The 19,368-nt window shown below is 60.8% G+C and overlaps 1 protein-coding gene across 1 annotated transcript in view; it reads right to left on the minus strand.

The window, feature by feature from the left end:
* GRM4 (glutamate metabotropic receptor 4) overlaps positions 1 to 19,368 on the minus strand; it is a 102,474-nt gene that overhangs the window by 26,592 nt on the left and 56,514 nt on the right. The window contains exons 4-6 of the mRNA XM_081296518.1: positions 6,798 to 6,933; positions 3,888 to 4,042; positions 1,817 to 1,957 (exon numbers count right to left, since the gene is read on the minus strand). Of these exons, the coding sequence (XP_081152644.1) occupies positions 1,817 to 1,957; positions 3,888 to 4,042; positions 6,798 to 6,933 (432 nt within the window). The remainder of the gene's footprint in view (positions 1 to 1,816; positions 1,958 to 3,887; positions 4,043 to 6,797; positions 6,934 to 19,368) is intronic.

Below are 19,368 nucleotides of genomic sequence, written 5' to 3' on the forward strand. Positions count from 1 at the left end.
CAGCTCAGGTCCCCCTCTCCTACCTGCTCTGACAGGCGGAGCAGCGCCTCCCTTCAGGGCTGCTAAAAGGGTTCCAAGTCCCCACCCAGGTCTGCACAGGGGCCTTCTCCCCTCCGTCCCCCACACACAGTAAGGTGACTTCAGACAGTGCCTGGCCCTGGACGGCCTAGGCGCTGGGGCTGGAGGCCTAGTTGCCTATCTTGCCCCCCTGTGCCAGGCTCACCATGCCATTCCCATCCCTAGGATCAGGGGTCAGTAGAGTTTTTCACTTCACTGGGAACATTTTGAGAATAAAAGAGGATGTTCTCCGTAATTACACCAGAACAGGAGTGAACCTGGGTATGTGGTCACACTGGCCTGAGGGCCCAGCCTCTGTGACCATGTGGCTCTAGACAGACAAAGTGATTTGGGCTGTGAGCTTGCCTGGGTCTCCAGAGGATTCCCCCATGCCCCCCCCCCCATCCAATGGCTATGAGCCAGCACAGGACAGCACAGGACAGCACACCCTCCACTGACTACCCCCCACCTCACCTGGCTCCCTCCTCCCCTGGCCCTGGTGGATCAGCATCTGTCAGTGATTCCAGGAAGCCTGTCCCTGGCCCCCCTGAGCCTCTGCTTACACTGCGTGGGCAGAGTGGAAGGACAGAAGACAGAGCTCCTCACCCTCACTTAGGTACCACTCAGGTTGGGAGGCACCCAGAATTCCCCTCTCATGTCACTGAGGGGTCCTGCTGCAGAGCTGCCCAGACCCAGAGCACACCCACAGCCACATCCAGACACGCCCCCGGGGAACAATCTTGCTACCTTAAGTACTGAAAGCCAAGAGCTCAGACCCGGGTTCAAATCCCGCTTCACCATTTCCCATCTGTGGGAATTCAGGTCCCTTTACTCACCTCATCTGGGCCTCCCTTTTCCCACCTGAAAAATGACCAGTCGCTGCCCTCCACCAGGTTCGGTTCTTTCTTCTTTTCAGCCTCAGACGTCTCCTTTGCAGAGAGGGCTTCCCAGGCCTCTTGACGGTTGCAGTTCCCCTCCCCGCACAGCCTGCCCATTCTTTTTCCTATCCGTTTTGTTTCTCCTGCACATTTCCCTTCGGACATAGTCTATCACTTATTTATCTTGTTTATCATCTGCTTCTTCATTAGAATAAAAATTCCAAGAGAATTTTGACTCTTCCGTTCATTACTACATCCACTATGCTCTGCGCCGGGGCAGGGCGTCCTGGGAGTCAAGCTGGTGATTGTTGAGTGATTGAGAGAAACCCAAGGGGTTAGAGTGGTTTCTATAGCGTCCAGACCACTGCGTGCCAGGACTGGACACAGGGCAGGTGGGGTCACTTCAGTCCCACTGGTCTAGGGCTAGGGACATGCAGATGAAACCCAAAGCACACGCTGGAGGGGGCCCCTGCAGAGACCTGAAGAGCCCCTCTGACTGTCTCCGGAGAGGACACAGTGGTTTGCTCTAACTGAAGCCCTCCACAGCACCCTCAACTGGCTGTGGCTCCACCCCCAGGCCCCGCCCATGCGCTCCCAACTCCGCCCCCAGGTTCCCCTTCATCTCCACACCTGCTGCCTCCCGCCTCCGGCCCAGGAGACTCCTGCCCCTGTCCCGAGGTTATCAGCTCTTAGACCCCCTGGACTCCTCCCTGCCAGGCTTCCCCCCTGCAACTCCACAGGCTCAGGGCCCAGCCCCTGGCCCCTCCAGCAGTCCCCGCCCCCACAGGCCCCGCCCATCAGGCTCCGCCTCCTCAGGCCCCGCCCAGCAGGCCCCGCCCAGCAGGCCCGCCCAGCAGCCCCTGCCCCAGGCTCGTGCTCACTGGTGCACTTCTTGACGTGGCTGCCCTTCTTGAGCGCGTGGCGGCTCAGCTTGCAGTGGAAGTTGTCCTCCCAGAACTCCGCAAACCAGATGTTGCGCCGGTTGTTGTCCAGCGTGCGGCTGGAGAAGTAGCGGTCGAAGCCTGGGGAGGAACCGGGCCTCAGGGTCTCGGCCCCGCTCTCCCCGGTGCCCCTGGATCAGAGGTGGCCCAGGCCAAGAGAGGGAGCAAAGCGCACACCCTCTGATCCAGGGTCAGCCGGCAAAAACAAAACGGGGAACATTTCATTTCATTCAAAATGAAAAGAGCTGGATTAAGTCCCAGGGGGAGCATGTGTAATCTACGCTGCTGCTTTATGGGCGCGAAGCACGCTGACGGGAACGTTCCTGCAGCCTGAAGCCACCCAAATGCTAAGAGCAGGCCTCTGGGAGAAGGAGCGGCCTGGGGGTCCCGAGATGAAGGCAGAGAGGCTGGTGAGGAGCCCTGGCCAGAGAAGGGGGGTTCACCCAGGGCACACTGCAAGGCCAGGACCTGGATCTTCCCCTTCAAGTCCAGAATGTCCCCACTGATGACAAATGCAGCCTTCTCTTCTCGTGCTCTGCTAGACTCACAGCCCTGCTCCAGCCCAAGCAGGCTGCTGCTGGTGAGTGGTGCCCTCTCCCTCCTCCCAGATGCCTCTGCAGCACTGACTCCCCTGTCTCAGGTGGCTAACGCTGGGGACAGGCCAGAACATCTGAAAGCTCAGTGGCACCCACATCAAGTGCTGAGCACCCTGTCCATGAAAAGGTCCAGACAGAAGCTCAGTGACTATCAGAGCTGCAGGAGAAAAACCCCTGAGGGTGGTGACACTTGGCCTACCCCAGGGCTGCTCTGCCTCTGCTCTGTGACACTTTGGGTCAGGTTGTGGGGGTCTCTCCTGTGCAGTGTAGGATGTTGAACAGCATCCCGACCCCTCTACCCACTAGATGCCAGAAGCATCACCCCCTAACTATGGCAACCAAAGGAATTGCCAAACTTCCCCTGGGGGCAAAAATCACCCCCAGATGAGAACCACTGTTCTAAAAGCTTCTCTAATGTCCCAGAGACAAAAGGTACTTCCTAAGCAAGTCCTGTGTTCAAAGATCTACTCTGCCACTCACTGCCAAAGGTGCCAATCTCTCTGAGCATTGCTATATTCCTCCAGGAGAGTGGGTAGGGGGGCATCACAGAGTCTGGGAACACTCTATGTGGTATCTGAAAGGCGACTAGCATTTGAGGGCACCAGGAAGCCAGGGCTGTTGTCATTTTGTGCTTATTAAGGTTTGGGACCGAGAGGGGTGGTGTGGAAACTTCCGCTGCCTGTGCGTGCTGTGCCTCAGGGTGAAGAGAGGACACTGCTGCATGACCTTGAGCTTGTCCCCTCCTTCGGCCTCAGTCTCTTGGAAAGTTTGACGGAGAGGCAGATGTGCGCTCCATCAACGCTGGGTTCCAATGAACAGAGAGAGGGCAGCAAAGGAGGAGGCCACGAGCCCGCCTCCCCCGTGGCGAGACCGCAAGGTCCCTGCCAAATCAGGCCATTAACGGAAACTTCATGCCTAGCACCCTGCAAGGCTCTGCCAGAGCAGTTTGTCCCTATCCAAGGTGACTGTGGGTTTTTGCCCTGAAAGGAGGGGATGCAGGGCAGGCCCAGCCCAAGGCCATCGGAGGCCTGCCAGCCTCGGCAGGCTCTGGAGGCACCCCGTCTCCCAGCCTGCTGGCAGCTCCCCACCCTGCTGGCAGAGGACTCTCCCAGATGGGAGAAGGGTGGAATCATGTGGGGGGAGGAGAACCCTTCGCAGAGGAGCCTCCTGAGCGTGCCACACGCCTCCCACACCCAGAAGTATCTGAGAAGAGATGAAGAAAGGTCCTGAATCTGCACTTGAATTCGGCTGTGCTGAGCGTGGCCTACGAGGCTCCTCAGCCCAGCGCCACTGTACACAGGAGGCTGCGGGCCAAGGCCAGAGGAGGGAAGATGGGGCAGAGAGGACGGAAGGAGAGGAGGATGACAAGAGCAGTGAGGGGTGACGGGCAGTGGGAAGGCCAGCCCCATGCCTACCTCGCACGGACATCCTCTTGGGGAGGATAGTGACGGCTCCCTCAGCCACCTCCTCCAGGTGCAGCACAGGTGCGATCTTGGAGCCCCAGCTGTCAGAGCCCATCCAGAAGAAGTGGCCTGTCTGGTTGGCCTTCCGCGCCGCCTCCAGCACGCGCCTGCAGAGCACATGCCAGCCTGGCCCCCGTGTCTGGCCACATAGCCACCCCACCACGGCCACAGCCCACACCATGCTCTCCCACAGCCCAGGCTCTCCCCCAGGCTATGCCTGGCCACCCACCGATGCCCCCTGAGCCCTCTGACTGTACCCACAGGCCCATGGAGCCCCCAGCCCTGGCCCACACCTGCCGTTGGCACAGCTACTCCCCTGGCCCGGGCCTGTGCCCAAGCCCACACCTGTCTCCCCAGACCCACACCTGCCCCTGTCTGACTCAGTTCCAGAACTACATCTGCCAGCCCCTGTCCCCTCGCACTCGTGCCTTCCTGGCTGGATGCCACCCCATGTTCCTTAGCCCCTCCTTACTTCATACCCATTGTCACACGGCTACCCCGACACTACCCCCTCCTCACCCCTCTGCACACAGTGCCCTCTGCCCATTCCTCTCCTTCCTCCATCTTCTGTGCCCAAAATCCAGGTCCCTCAAAGAGCTGTTCCCCTCACCCTACCCAGGTGGATGGGAGGAGGGCTGCCTGGTGCTCACCCCCTACCCCGTCCTCATGGACAGAGGTCTTTTTTGGGGTACCAGGGATTGAACTCAGGGGCACTTGACCACTGAGCTACATCCCAGCCCTATTTTGTATTTTATTTAGAGACAGGGTCTCCCTGAGTTGCTTACGGCCTCTCATTGCTGAGGCTGGCTTCGAACTTGTGATCCTCCTGTCTCAGCCTCTGTAGCCCTTGGGATTACAGGTGTGCACCACCGCGCCCCGCCATGGACAGTGGTCTTAAACCAAGGACTGAGCCTAACACAGCAACAAGGAGCCCACAGTGATCCACGGGTGCTCACTGGATGCAGGAATTAAGTGGCCCCTGCAAAGGCCTCTGGGAGGAGAAAACCAGAGAGGAGTGGGCAGCTCCCCCATGGGAGGGTCTGGGGCAGAGAGGAGGCGAGTAACTGCCCACCCTTGTGCCTGGGGAGGACCAGGCCTGGACTCCAGGGCCTGTGCAGCTGAGCAGGAGCCCCTGGGGCTTCCAGAAAGAAATCTCTGCAGGCCCCAGAGGCAGCACCGAGCTGGCCTTGTGGCCCATCCTCACCCGTCACCTCCCTACTCCCAACACTTCCAGGTCCTCCCAGGCAGCCCCCCCCCCCAGCAGGCTGCCCACAGCCTGTTCATACCACCTGCATCCGCTAGCCCACGTGACCAGAGCTCCCAGTCCTCCATCCTGCAAAGCCACCTGGGGTTATTTTTACTTCTGTTTGCTTCTGGAAATGCATGTGGGTTTCCAGAAATGACCTGCCTCCACCACACGCCCACAGCCGGCTCTGGAGCCAATCTAAGTCCCTTCAGGTCCCTCCCTTTGGGGCCTCTTCTCTAGGACAAAGGACTGAGCCTCATCCTCCCTCCCAGCCTGCGGGTGAGCTGAGCTGAAGGTGTCCCCAAAAGCAGGCAGCCTGGAGCAGGCTGCATGGCCGAGTGGGGTACGGGAAGTGGCTGGCTTTGGGGAGTGGTGGCAGCAGGGACAGGGACCGGTGGCTCAGAAGGAGCCCCCTGGCTTCAGGCAAGGCTGGGAGCATCAGTAACATCCAGAGCCAGAAGTTAGGGACCTGTTCCCCTCAGACGCTGCCTCTGTGAACCTTGGGGGCTGTCAGAACGGGGCTCTGAGGACAACCCCCTTCACCATCAGAGGTGTCCTTTGGCTCTTGAGGCCTCAGTGACCTTCCAGAACTCCCTCTATCCATCCTCCCCGACCTGGAAATGTCCCTGGGGATTTTCTGTGTCGTGGGAACTCAGGAGTCCAGAACGGGGTCTTCACCAAGTGACAAAAAGGGTTTGAAAGGAAAATGTCGCAGGGCTGGGGTGTGGCTCAGGGGTGGCGCATAGGCTGGCAGGCAGGAGGCCCTGGGCTCCACCCCAGGCACTGCCAAAGGAAAAGGGCCCCGGGTCTGCCCATGGGCCCAGGCAGCCTTGGGCAGTGAGTGCAGAGGCTGTGTCTCCCCCCAAACAGGGCATTTCTAACCAACCTGACCTGGCCACCAGGCTCAGGGAGGAGGGACAAAGAAAAACCAAGAGGAAGAGAAGGTTGGGACGGGTGGCCAGAGGCCATCCATTAAGGCCATCCCTACCCAGCGGAGAGCCCGCAGAGAAGGACAGGCCCAGGGTCTCTGCCCTGTGTGTCCAGGCAGCCACAGCCCCCTGCCCCCAGTCTGCAGACGCAGAGACAGAGGCCCTCGGAGGGGACCATCCTGTCCACAGTGATTATGTGCCCAAGCCAGTCAGCCCTAGAACCCTGGCCCAGACTCTTCCCTGTCCTGCGCTCCAAGGAAAGGAGGGAGGGACGGTGAGGTGGCCAATGTGTCCTGGCACCCCCTTCATGCCAGGCCTACCGTAAGCCCTTTACGCCCATTCCTGCATTCCGCTCTCCAACACCAGCAGGCAGGCAGGCATCATGAGGTCACATTTTTAACAGCAAAGTGGCCCAGAGAGGTTAAGAATTCACGTGGGGTCACACAGCTAGTAGGCAGGATGAGAACCGAGGTAGCCTGGCCCCAAGCCATAGCCTCCAGCCCTCCACTGAAGCACCAGCTTGCCCTCCCTGGGAGGCAGAGTGGATGTGGGAACGGGGTGGGGAGGGAATCGTGGCCGTTAGCAGTATCCTAGGTCCCCGCCCGAAAGTTCTCCCCACTCTCACACCCACCTGCCCACTCCCACCTCTGTGCATCCCGCGCCCACCCCACTGCCACCCGCACCCACCTGATGTCATCTTCGTTGGCAAAGATGATGACGGCCCTGGCGTTTGAGGTCTCCAGGAGCCGCCGGATGATCTTGTCAAACTCTCCCGTCTTGGGCTCCCGCGGTATCTTCACCGACTGGGCGATGCACACGCCCCCTGAGGGACAGTCTGTGGTCAGCCTGGGTGGGTGGGGGAGCCCAAGTCCCCCCACCGTCCCCTCCACACACACACACACCAGGAGACGGGGGCTGCCCAAGGTCCCCAGCCTCTCAGCCCCCAGGTCCCAGCCTCTGGACACAAGCCGTTCAGTCAGAACAGCCACAGCGCAGAATTCGCTCCACTCACCAGCTGGCCTCAGTTTCCCTACCCAGCAGTTGGAAGCAAGTGCAAGAGGCGGCCAGCGTCACGTTTAGGAGCCAGACTGCCTGGGTTCAGATCTCAACTCTGACGAGGCACAGCGGTGCACACCTGTAACCTCCGTCACTCGGGAGGCTGAGACAGGAGGATTGCAATTTGAGGCCAGCCTCAACAACTTAGTGAGACCCTGTCTTAAATAAAAATAACACAAAAGACTGGGGGTGTAGCTTAGTGATAAAGTGCCCCTCAATTCAGTCCCCAGTACCAAGAGAAGAAAAATCTCCACTCTGCTACTTACTGCTCTGTGACCTCAGCTGTTGATGTATTTGAGACACATCACTTATAAAGTGGAGATAATGAGATTCTGTACTTCATTGGATCGTTATAAAATAAATGAGCTAATACATGTAAATACAGTTAGCGTCTAGTACACAAGAAGCACTTAGCAAATATTGGTTATTTTTACTGGAACCATCTCAGAGGGGGTTTTAGAAGATCCGCTGAGAAGGAGAGCTACCTGGGCCATCAGTGTCCCCAAGCTCACATCCACACACTTCTTGGGCTCTTGTCCCTGAGGCCATCCACAAGCCCTGGGTAGAGGTAGTGACCATGGCTGGAGCCCGGCCTCGGTTTGAATTCCCACCCAGCTGGTTCCCAGCCTTAGACGGGCCTCTCAAGTGTGGCCGAGAGGGGGTGTCCTTCATGGATTTAAATCCCCCCTGACCCCCTGGTATGGAAGCACTTGTGGACACCTGTGTCACACTGCACCTGACAGGTGGGGAGAGCTGGAGTCAGAGGGTGAAAGCAGCAGATCGAACAGACCCTCCCTGCTGGGCTGCAGGATGGAGGCCTCTGAGGACAAGGCTGAGGCCCTGGTGGTGTGGTCGGGGCTCAGTCAGTGGGTGCCCCTCTCCCTCCTCTGGGTCCCTCTCAAAACAGGGCTGGCTCCAGGCCCAGCCAATGCCCCAACCACCCACCGTGGCTGGGCCCCGGCTGCCAGCCCAGTCGTCCCCAGGCCTCCACCTAAGCCCTCCGCAGACTCCCCCACCCCCAGCATCTCTGTGCAGGTGGCTGCGCTCAAGGACCTTGACCCCCGCCCCACAGGGAAGTGGCAGCACCCAACACCACACCGAGCTGAGCCTTGAGGGGGGTGGCACTTGTCAAACCCTCTCGTCTTGGGCTCCCGCCCAGGGAGAGAGTCCTGGGGGTGGCTGCTCTGGGTCAGGCCCCCTGTTGGACCCCAGGCTTATTGTGCACTCGCTCTCTCTCTCTCTCTCTCTCTCTCTCTCTCTCTCTCTCTCACACACACACACACACACACACACACACACACACACGGCTCCCTGGTCTCTCCTAGACCCCAAAAAGTCCCAAACACCAAAGAAGAGCATGGTCCCGGGAGGTCCTGAGGCAGAGGGAGAAGGTGCCAGGATCTTGGGCAGGACAGAGCCCCTCTCCACCCCACCACAGGAAGCCAGGGGAGTGGCCATGTGCCCTGGGCTCCAGCTAACCCCTCCATATGGTTTCCTTCCAGTTAGAAAGTGGGCCAACCGCGACATTTCTCCCCCCATCTGGGGAGACAGATGGACAGAGGAAGAGGCTGGACTAGAAAGGGCGGGGGAGGGAGGATGGCCACCTGGCTCTGGGAGGGAGGGACAGGGGACCGGAGTTAACTGCCCTCAAACAGGGAGAAACTGTCAGGTCAAGTCGCGTTTCTGGGCACCAGTCCCTCAGAGGCTCTGTGTGCTGGTCCCTCCTGGCCCTCCAGGCACATGGCCGTGCTTCATTTTGCTAGTGAGAGGGTTAGGTGACCGCAGCTCAGCTAGGAGGGTGTGCCTGGGTCCCCAAGTGCTGGGACGCGAGTGCAGTCTGAGGAGGGTCCCGTGTTCTCACAATGATGCGAGGGGGTCCTGGAGGGAAGGGGGATCCTGGAGGGGAGAGGGGTCTTGGAGAAAGGGGGATCCTGGAGGGAGGGGGGTCCTGGAGGGGGGTCCTGGAGGGAGGGGGGTCCTGGAGGGAGGCCCTTGGTGCGGAGCTCGGGAGGCCCCCTCGCTCACAGGGCACCTGGGGCAGGTGGGACACAGTCTGTCAATTCTCCGTGGATTCAGGTCTGAGATGGCACCAGCCCCACATGTCCAGCTTATAGGTGAGGATGCAGGCAGGGGGTGAGGGGCTTCCCAAGGTCGTGAAGACAGACAAGGGCAGAGCCAGGGTGGAACCCAGGCCATCTGGCTCCAGGGTCCCCTTTCAGCCCGTCCTGTGGGGAAGAGAGAGGGTGTAGGGTCAAGGGAACCAGGGGACCTGGAGCTTGGGCGCTCAGATGGGCGTTGCCGTCCCCAGGATTCGAGACCCTTGGCTCACTGCCCAACGTCAACGTGGCTGCTCAGGGGAGTGGGGACCAAGGGGTGGCAGGGACAATCCCGAGGGATACAAGCTCCTGGTGGTGGCACAGTCTCAGCCTCTTCTGACCCTAGCCACCGCCAGAGAGGACTGAGGTGGCCCACAGGGACAGCATTGACCGAGACCCACCACATGCCTGGCTCCACTCTGCAGCGGGGTCTTAAGGGGGTCCTTGCCCACCTCTGGGGCAGGTGCTGATATCCCCAACTTACAGATGTGGAAACTGGGACTCGGAGGTGCCCAACAGCCTGACCAAGGTCACGCTGCCAATAAGGGGGACTGTGATCCCTGCCAGTGCCCAGAGCCTCCCTCAGGCTGAGAAGCCCCCACGTCTGCAGCCCCTGCCCGCTGCTGGAAAGCACCCTGTCCTCGATAGCTCGAAGCCGTGAAAATCCCCCACAGCGACCACCAACACCAAAGGGCCGGGGTTTCCAGGCCGGTCTCTTCCGAAGCCTCTGCTGTTTAGGTGGTGTGTGCACACACGTGGGCACACAGACACCGATGCACACACCAGTGCCACGAACGTACACGATCACATGCAGCCCACACACTACAGACCACAAGCCACACACCAGCCCGCTGCGCTCCTGCTCCCAGGCCCTGGATGTCACCATGGGAACCATGTTAACACTCCCTGGGATGCCCTCCCCCCACGCCCTCCCCCACGCCCTCCCGCCCTCCGGGCTCTCATCAGTACAACAGGAACACAGGAGTCCAGCCCGCAGCAAAACCAGCACATAAAACCCACAGAGCTGCCAGGCACCTGTAATCCAGAGGCTGGGGAGGCTGAGGCAGGAGGATGATGATTTCAAAGCCAGCCTCAGCAACAGGGAGGTGCTGAGCAACTCAGTGAGACCCCCCTCGGTAAATAAAATACAAATCAGGCTGGGGATGGGGCTCAGTGGTCGAGGACCCCTGAGTTCAATCCCCGGTGCCAAAAAATAAAAAATAAAAAATCCCCACAGAGCCTGGCTGTCTTAGGGCAGGTCCAGGGCCATGCGGGTACAGGAGTCTGGGCTGGTGCCCTGTGGCCCCCAGGCCCTCCTGGTCCCCCTGAGAGCCCCTCACACCTATCCCCAGCCCCTGCTGAGCTAGCTGCCAGGACCCTGCCCACTCAGCCCCCTGACCAGAGCCCACCTGTCACATGCCAGCTGCCAGCCCTGCCAGCCCAGCCAAGGCTGGCCTCTGCCTGCTGGGCCAGGGGCAGGAAGCCACCGCCACCTGCCAAGGACAGTCGAGCACATGAAGGCTGTGGATCTTGGTGGCCCTTGTGTCCAAGCTGGATGGAGAGCTAAGAGGCTAAGGCCAGAGAGGGACTATGCCTTACCCAGGGGCACACAGCAGCTGGGCAGAGTTGCTGGACAGAGGCCGTGCTCCCTGCCAGGAGATTTAGGTCCTAGGCACCACTGACCGCTTCCCCGGGTGCTGCCCCAGCCCTGCGCCCCTCCACGCCTCCCCTTCTCCCTGTGCTCCCACCCATCAGTATTGGCTGGTCCTTGGTGCCGTCCCTCAACTGGACACTGATCAAGGAGTGTCCTTCAGAGCACTTTGGAGGGTCTTGTGGCCATATCTCGCGTGTGCTGGGAGCCTGCCAGCCCCTCCCGTCCCCATTCACTCCCAGGGAACCTCTGTCACCTGGCATGGGACCCACAGAGACGCTCACCACCGCCCCCTCCAAGCCTGAGAGAGGAATGGAAACACCTAAATGTTTAACGACAGAAGGGACAAACGGGTATGTCCCCCAGTGGGACGTGAGGTAGTCAGAATGACTGAAGTGGCTCTCGTGGCAGCCGGACGGTCTCCAAAACATAAAATGGACTCAAACAATGCATGGGCAGCTTGACCGGTCCTGTTTACGTAAAATCTAGAGACCACGTCGGTATCCCTCATCCCTGGGGCACACAGGCGCCGGACAGCTGCGGGCGGGCCGGCCACTGCGGGCAGCTCCCTGCGAGCTCCCTGGCGCTCAGGCTCTGCTCCGCCACCGTAGGAACTCAGAAGCGCTGGTGAATGGCTAGACAAGGACCCCAGGGAAGCCACCGCTTCAGAACCATGGTGACCCCAAGGCAGGAGAAGAAAGGACCAGAGCTGAGCGGGCTCCTGGGGGACTTCCACTCGATCCCCAAAGTTTGACTTTTTAAAAAATTGTTGGGGGGGGGGGAGACGGGGGTTGTGGCTCAGCGGAGAGCTCTTGCGTAGCACATGCGAGGCCCTGGGTTCGATCCTCAGCACCACATAAAATGTAAAATAAAGATATCATGTCCACCTATAACTTAAGAATAAATACTTTTTAAAAATTTGGGGGGGGCATCATGCCTGTATCTGCTTATTTTTGTCTGTGGTGCTGGGGATCGAGCCCAGGGACCTGCGGGTGCCAGGCAGGCGCTCACCGCTGAGCCCCGTCCAGGCCCCTGCTGGTCCATGGTACAGCTCTGGGCTGGAACCCAGGGCCCGCGGGTGCCAGGAGAGGGCTCAAACCCTGAGCCACACCCCAACAGAACTGTTAGAAACAGGTGACAGCGAGGGCACCCAGTCCTTGAGCAGTACTGCCCGACGGAGGGCTCCTGGTGCCCTCGAGCCCCGTGCCATGCTCATCTGTGGGAGGGACCGCACAGTCACTGTGGCCCCGGGCACCTACAGTGCCTTCCCCGCCACCTTCCCCCAGGCCTGCCCGGCCTCCCGCTGCCAGCCATCGGCTCCTGAAACCCTGTCTTCCCTGAGGGTGGCTCTTGCCTGGTTGCCCTCAGCTCTGGGAGCAGGAGCCCCTGGCTCCCCCGACCACCCCTGACCCAGGCGCCTCCCTGACGCGGACATGATACAGACAATCCGCCAGCGGAGCTGCTGCCGGGTTCCTGTTGCCTTCTGTGGTCCCTGTGCCCTTTCCATGTGAGGTCAGTGACGCTTCCCAGGGTTCCCTGGTGCCACGGGCATGTCTGTGCGTCTGCCTCTGGTCGCTTCCCCGAAGGCGAAGCTGAGTCTGCTGAGTCCATTTATCCTTCATTCTTTCTTTCTGTTTTTGTTTTGAAAAGGGCCCTACTGTGTTCCTGGCACAGTTGGTCTCGAAGAACCGATAGCGGGAGGAGCCGTCTTCAGGAGCTCTCGGTCAGGGAAGCAAGACCAGAAGGGACAGTGATGGCACCCTGCCCTTCATTGACCAGCAAGTGTTCACTGAGCACCTATTATGTGCCTGGCCCAGTGCTGGACACTGGGATGCAGCCGAGAGGACGGGCCCTCCACACCCCAGGGTGAGGGTGAACGGTAAGCACCTCAGAACAGCAGCAGCACCCGAGAGGCCTCATGGTGCGCAGGAGGCTGCAGAGGACACCCCGTCGGGGAGGCTGGGGTGGCCACGTGGCTGAAGGGGCAGGGGCTGCGTCTGAACTCAGCCCTGGCTTTTCTCCAGGAGCTGCTGCCTTGTCAGGGACCGAAGGACCGAGGATTGCAGCGTGTTAATCCCACCTTCACCGAGCACTCTGCTAAAGTGAATCCACGTCCGTCCCCACCACCTGCGATGACCCGTGCCCGGGCCTTCCCCCTCGTCACTCAGGGGACTTGGGTTTACGTGCAGTGAGGGCTCCTCCCCTACAGCCTGAGGCAGGCAGGACCCTCTGAGCCCTGGCTCTGCCTGGGTCCCTCCCTGCCCAGCACTGCCCTGTCCCCCAGCATGGCTCTCCCGCTCTGCCTGTCTGAACAAGTCCACTCTGCCACACTGTGGGGCCACCGTCCTCTGTCTTCCAGGTGCTCTCAAGTGTGGCTTGTGCCCACCCTGGCACCGTCAGCCTGGGCAGGCAGAGAGGCCTCACAGGACAAGCTGGCGTCTGCCCTGGGCCACAGGACGGTCTGGCAGCCAGGCCCTGTGGGCTTGGGCATCTCTCTCCGTCTCTCCTTTTATTCTCTCATCTGCTCACCTTGAGACCTACCCTGGCCAGGCACGGGGACAGGCTGGGTCCCCAGGAAGGAGCCACTACCCCGAGGGCCGTGCTGCGCTCCTCAGCTCGCAGCAGGCTACCCACCCTCCCTCTCTTGCTACAGTCCCAGGGATCGCACTCTGACCACCAGCCTGCTGCTCAGTCCCCGGCCACGTCTCCGATCCTGGACGCCAGACAAGGAAGGACAGAAATCCTGCAGGACACCCAGCAATTTCCCAGCGCTCTCTGCCTCCGCCTGCAAGGTTCACTAGGGCTCGGCCCCTGGCAGCCCAGCCAGCTGCCCCTGGAGGCCTTCGTAAAGCCATCTCCTCTCCTCACCATCTTCTTCAAAATCCTTTCAAACTTAAAAATGGAGGCTGAGGCAGGAGGATCACGAGTTAGAACCCAGCCTCAGCAACTTAGCAAGACCCTAAGCAACTCAGTGAGACCCTGTCTCTAAATGAAATACAAAATAGGGTTGGGGGTGTGGCTCAGTTAGTGAAGTGCCCCTGAGTTCAATCCCTGGCACCAAAATAAATAAATAAATAAAAATAGAGAAAAACAATGAAAAGACAAACCCTAGGAAACCAAGTGGGAAAATCTACACTCCAGCAAAACCTCGAAGGGGGCAACTTGCAAAGAGATTGGGAGGGGGGTGACTGGAACCACGTGGGGAGGGGTCCCCGGCTCCCGGGGTTTCCAGCAGAGAGGGACTCAAGGACTCAGAGTCACCCCCTTCCCTCCGACCCTCAAAACCAGGCCCTCAGCAGCCCCTTCCCCAAAGCAGCTCTCAGAACAGGGACCAAGACGGCCACTGGCCACTCGAGGGTCAGTGACTGAGAAGATGTAATGATGGCCCCAGGCAGCAGGGCTGTGTCCCCGCAGGGTGGGAGGACACCAGGCCCTGAGCCAACGCCCCTTTCCTGGAGGCTGCTGGGTGGTGTCCCAGGGAGGGGTGATCCCAGCTTAGTGGGTCTGGGGTCTGCCGAGAGCCCCAGGTCATCCGGAGGGTGGCCCGGGCCTGATTTCCATCACCTGCCTGTCTGCTCCTGCCCCCTCTCTGAGCCACCTTGTCACACACGGGCACTGGGCTCTCACTGGTGCCTGGCGTCCACTTTGCACAGGGCTCTGGGCCACAACAACCCACACTCGGTGCTGCTCTGCCAGGGCCACTTGTGGGCTCTGGCCCCAGGCAGGGGACACACCTCACACACGCGGGGTCCTCCTCAGTCCTGCTTCTGTGGGGGTCACTTTTCCCACCCAGATGCAAATCACCTGCGGTGAGTGCTCAGAAAATAGATTGGCAAAAGAAGCACAGTGTAGGCAAGCTGACCGCCCCCGCCAACCTGAGGACAGCGGGTGGGCAGAGAAGGGCAGGAGGTGGAATAGTCACCTCCCTGCTGTAGGTGACTCTAGCCCATGGCAGACAGTGGGTCCTCTGGTGAGAGATTCACCAGGTACCAGGGAGACCCAGGTGCTAAGGGACAATGAGAGGGGTCAGTTCCCCTGTTTCCCACCTGGTGAATCCCGACACAGCCCAGGGGTTGAGTGTAAATACCGTAAAGCATGAATATTGAGCCTGTGTCCAGCTGCCCTCAGCCTGAGGCAAGCGGGGACAAGCCAGGCCCACTGCTGGGTGACCTTGCCCAGACCCCCCACTTCCTCTCCCACGCAGGTCCCCTGCCGCCCATTCAGCAAGGCCTGGGGGAACCTTGGGGCCACACCACCTCTCAGAGCCTGGCCACCCCTCCAAGCCTAGGGACCTCCCCCACTTTGCTGGGGAGGGTCCTAGGCTGACAGGAGGAGCCAGGTCCAGCCGGTTGGGGAGACTCACAGTGGCCGTCCCTCTGGCCTGGCCCAGCCCTGTCCATGTGGGAAGATCTGGGGGAGCAAGGATGGCCGGGGAAGAAGAGGGGGGAACACAGGTACCAAGAGCTGGCACAAGAGCCCAAGCCCACACAGTCGGCCCAGGTCCCATCTCAGGACCTTACTGAGTCCTGGAAACAGCCAACCTCCTGCAGCCCCCTCCCCGCTGGACAATGGGGTGGTGACCAGCCCCACACAGCAGGGTGCAGGTGAAGACAGGCCCCCAGGGACTCTGGAGGAAGATGTAGGCCTGGGGCTCCGGCCAAGCCAGCAGCGGGAGACCCTGCTGTCCCCACAGGAGGCTGCCAGGCCACCAGGAGGGCAGCATTGTTCAGAGGCGCATTATTCATGGCGCTAGACTGGAGCAGAGGGAAATGGCCAGTGATGGACCTGATACCTTAACACAAACCCATTGAGCAGAACACCCCTGAAGTGAGGAAGGCAGAAAAAAACAGGGCAGGGGCCTGGAGGGAAGTGTTTGGAGGTGGGGGTGGCAGTCGGGACCGGGGCGGGCACAGGTAGTGGCCAGTCCCTGGCTCACGCGGGCCCCACCCCAGGCCCAGCCCAGCCCAGCCCCTGGCCACAGCGGCCACACGCAGCAGCACTCGCTGTGACGGAGGGAGCCCCCTTCTCAGGCTCCCCTCAGAGAAGGCAGGGGACTTGCTGAGGCCCACCCAGGCCCAGAGCGGCCGAGGTCCCACCCAGGTCCTGGACGGGGCTGCAGCGAGCAGGGCCTCAGCCGATCCGGGCTCCACAGGCGCCTCACCATGCTCAGGAGCCTCAGACAGAACAAGACCCCTCTCTTCCCTGCCGGCCCCCGCCATGACACACTGCGCAAGAAGGTCACCCGTGGGCTCTGCAGCCCCTTCCTGGGCCTCCTGCCACCTCATCCCTGTCACAGCAGGACCCTTCTCTCCACCCCAGCTGGAACTTCCCACCCTCAAGTTCCCGCTGCCAGAACTGCAGCTTCTCCACCTGCCTAGGGCCCCGATTTCTCCAGTGCCCCCTACAAAACGGCCTAGCTCCTTCCCAGTCACCTGCCATCCTCCACCTTCTATAGTGGTCAGTTTCATAACTTATCTGCTTCAAGGAGAGAGCTGGAAGCAGGTGGCCAGGGTTCAAACCCCAGCTCGACCACTTCTTAGCTGTGTGACTTTGGACAAGTTACTTAACCACTCTGGCTCTTGTCTCCCCAGAAGAGACTGTGAACATAAGATGTGCAGGACAGTTCCAGGCACCGGAGTACTCAGTAAGTGCTTGCTATTATCACACTGTTGTAAGCTTCCTCTACCGGCCCGTGAGTCCCTTCAAGGGGACACTGTCTTTCTCATTCCCGACCCCCCAGGTTCCAGTGCTGGGCACACAGGAGGTGCTCAATCAGTGTTCACAGAACTGATCTTCATCTCCAGCCACATTGTCCGCCTGACGCCTGGGAGAAGGAGGGAGCGCTGGGTGGGTGGCAGAAAGCCCCGCGTGGGGCGGGGCCCAGGGGAGATGACCCCTGGCCAGCTCCCAGTCAGCAGCAGGAGCCCGGGCGGGTGGGGAAGAGCCTAGGTCAGGGGCCCGCAGCTGGGCCTGAGGTTTGGCCAGGATGAAATGTTTAGGAGCTCACATCCCCGGGGAGTGGAACCTGATGGCAGAGTGACCGGAGGGGTAATGATGAAGGCGGCCAGGCCACCTCCCACCCGCCACCAGCAGGCAGTGGGTGATGAAGTCCTCACGGACCCCGCTCCTCTTCAGGCCAGGGCAGGTGGGAGGGTGGGGCAGGAGCCAGGCCCTGGGTGGAGCCATGGCCCCAATGTAACGGGGTGAACCCTTCACCCCACTAGAACCAGCTTCCTCAGATGGACCATGGTACTGTCCCCCCACACCTGAGATGGAGGACGGAACCACCAGGATGGAGCAGTGTCCCCAACCAGCCTGGGGGCAGGATGCCAGCTAGGGTGACACCCTTCCACCGGCCAGACAGCAGAAGAAGCCGCCTGACCCAGGAGCCAGGGGAGACCCTCCGGAGCCCTGGGCTGCCTGTGACTCGGGTTAGAAGAGCTGATGGACCAAGGTCAGGGCTCAGGCCCAGACAACGGCCGCAAGCGGAAGAAATGCCCACCCCTCCCCCAGCGATCGCCCTGGGCTCCCGCTGTCCTGTTGGCAGAAGGCTTGAGACCCAGAGCCTGCTTGGCCGGACCTGGGAGCAGGGACACCGAGTTGGGACAGGAGGGGGACGCCAAGCCAAGGTCCTAGAGCAGCCCAGGGTGGGCCTCAGGAGAGCTCCCAGAGCAGGGCAAGGAGGGGTTAGAGGCCCCTGTCATTTCCCTCCACAGACACTTGGGTGACATGATTTTCCCTACTGTGGAAGTGTCCGTATGCAATACAGGGACTTCCTGGGAACCGGGGCACTGGATACTATCAGTAGGGGCCCAGATTGTTATAATGATCTCAAGTGCCCCAGCACGGGGCGTGCCCCAGGGCAGGGCAGCTCCTTTCTGACCTAAGCCAGGAACCAGGGAGGGACAGCGATTTGCCCAAGGCCGTCCAGCCATGTCCCCCACACACTAACCAGGCCCTCTCTGGGCTGGCCCGGGAGCGCCAGGGAGCTCAGTGCCAGGGCGGTCCCACCTCACCAGGGCCTAACCCCACGCACCCCTTTCCCATTGACACCACCCAGCCTGGCTCACCTGGCCCCCCACTCTCCCCCAACACTCCAGTCCCACCAGCTCTCTCAACACCTGCTGTCTCCAGCCACACCAGGTGTGCCACCCCCTGTTCATGCCACCTTGATGTCTAGTTCCCCGTCCTTCCCAGACGCCTCTCCTCTTGCAAGCTCCTCCCATCTGTCCTTGAGGATTCAGCTCAGAACCCCGCCTCCTCCAGGAAGCCCTCGGGGTGTCCCCAGGCCCCTCCTCCCCTAGGTGGCAGCAGAACCCCGGCTGCTCTCCTGCTTATGGAAAATTTTGGACTCGGTGCCTCTGCACAGGCGCCTCCAGCCTGGGCGGGGCGGGTGGCCCAGTCGGGCCACATGCACTGCCAGCAGCCCCTGAGTCAGCAACTCGCCAGCACCCCAGGGCCAGGACAGTTCTAGATGCTGGGGACAGCCACCAAGAGGACACACAAGAACCCTGCCTCGTGGGGCTCACATCTACCAGGAAGCGCAGGATGATGGCCACGAGCCAAAGACAAAATGAAAGAGCGAGCTGTTGGTGACTTCACAAGGCCCATGTCCAGAGGGCTCTGGGGCCAGCTCCAGCTCAGCTCCGCCCGGCTCACGCCTCTGCCATCCTCTGCCTCCTCTCTGTCCCCTCCCCTGCTGGCCCCTCATGACCACCCAGCCCGCCACTAGCTCCTCCCAGTCAACCATCCCTGGTACCATTTCACACCCAGGGAAACAGAGCCCGGGGCCAAGGCCTCGTCCCACCGCCCCTTCTACAACCACCCCCCCCCCCCCCCCGACCTTTCCACGTCTCCTTGTTCCTCCCCCCTCCCACCTTCCTGGGTGACCCAGCAAGGGGCCCCCTAGCTCCAACTCTGTAAAAGCAGAAGGGAGACGGCAAGGGCTCCCTCAGCTTCCCCATCCTCTCTCCTCCTGCTTGTCACTTTGTCCCACTTCCTCCCCCATCCCAGGGCCTCCCCTGAGCCCCAAGACATCGTTAGCTTTTCTCTGGCTCATTAAAAGTGAGAATTTGCATAGAATATCCATATGATCATCTGTCTACCGCAAAATGGGGCACAGAGAAGACACAGGGTGGGGGCTGGGGGTAGCTGAGGACGGTCGGTCGTGGGCAAGGAGGGAGGACCCTGACCAGGAAGGGGCCACGTGCCCACCTGGGGGCCCGAGGCCCCGGAGGCAGCCCCTCACTGCCTCAGCCCATGCCGGGGTTTCCTGAAGCTAAGCCACCTGCTCTGGCCATTCTTGAAATAACCGCAAAGAGTACAATTATCCCCACTTCACAGACACTGACCAGGTTCCCGGGGGACAGCGGCCTGTGGGAGGACACGCAGCAAGTCTGCCCGTCCTAGGGACAGCCTCCGCCGGGGGGGCCCCACCTCAGGGACCTGCTGCTCT

This window comes from Spermophilus citellus, assembly GCF_964194105.1.
Source record: "Spermophilus citellus genome assembly, chromosome: 5".
Lineage (NCBI taxonomy): Eukaryota > Metazoa > Chordata > Mammalia > Rodentia > Sciuridae > Spermophilus > Spermophilus citellus.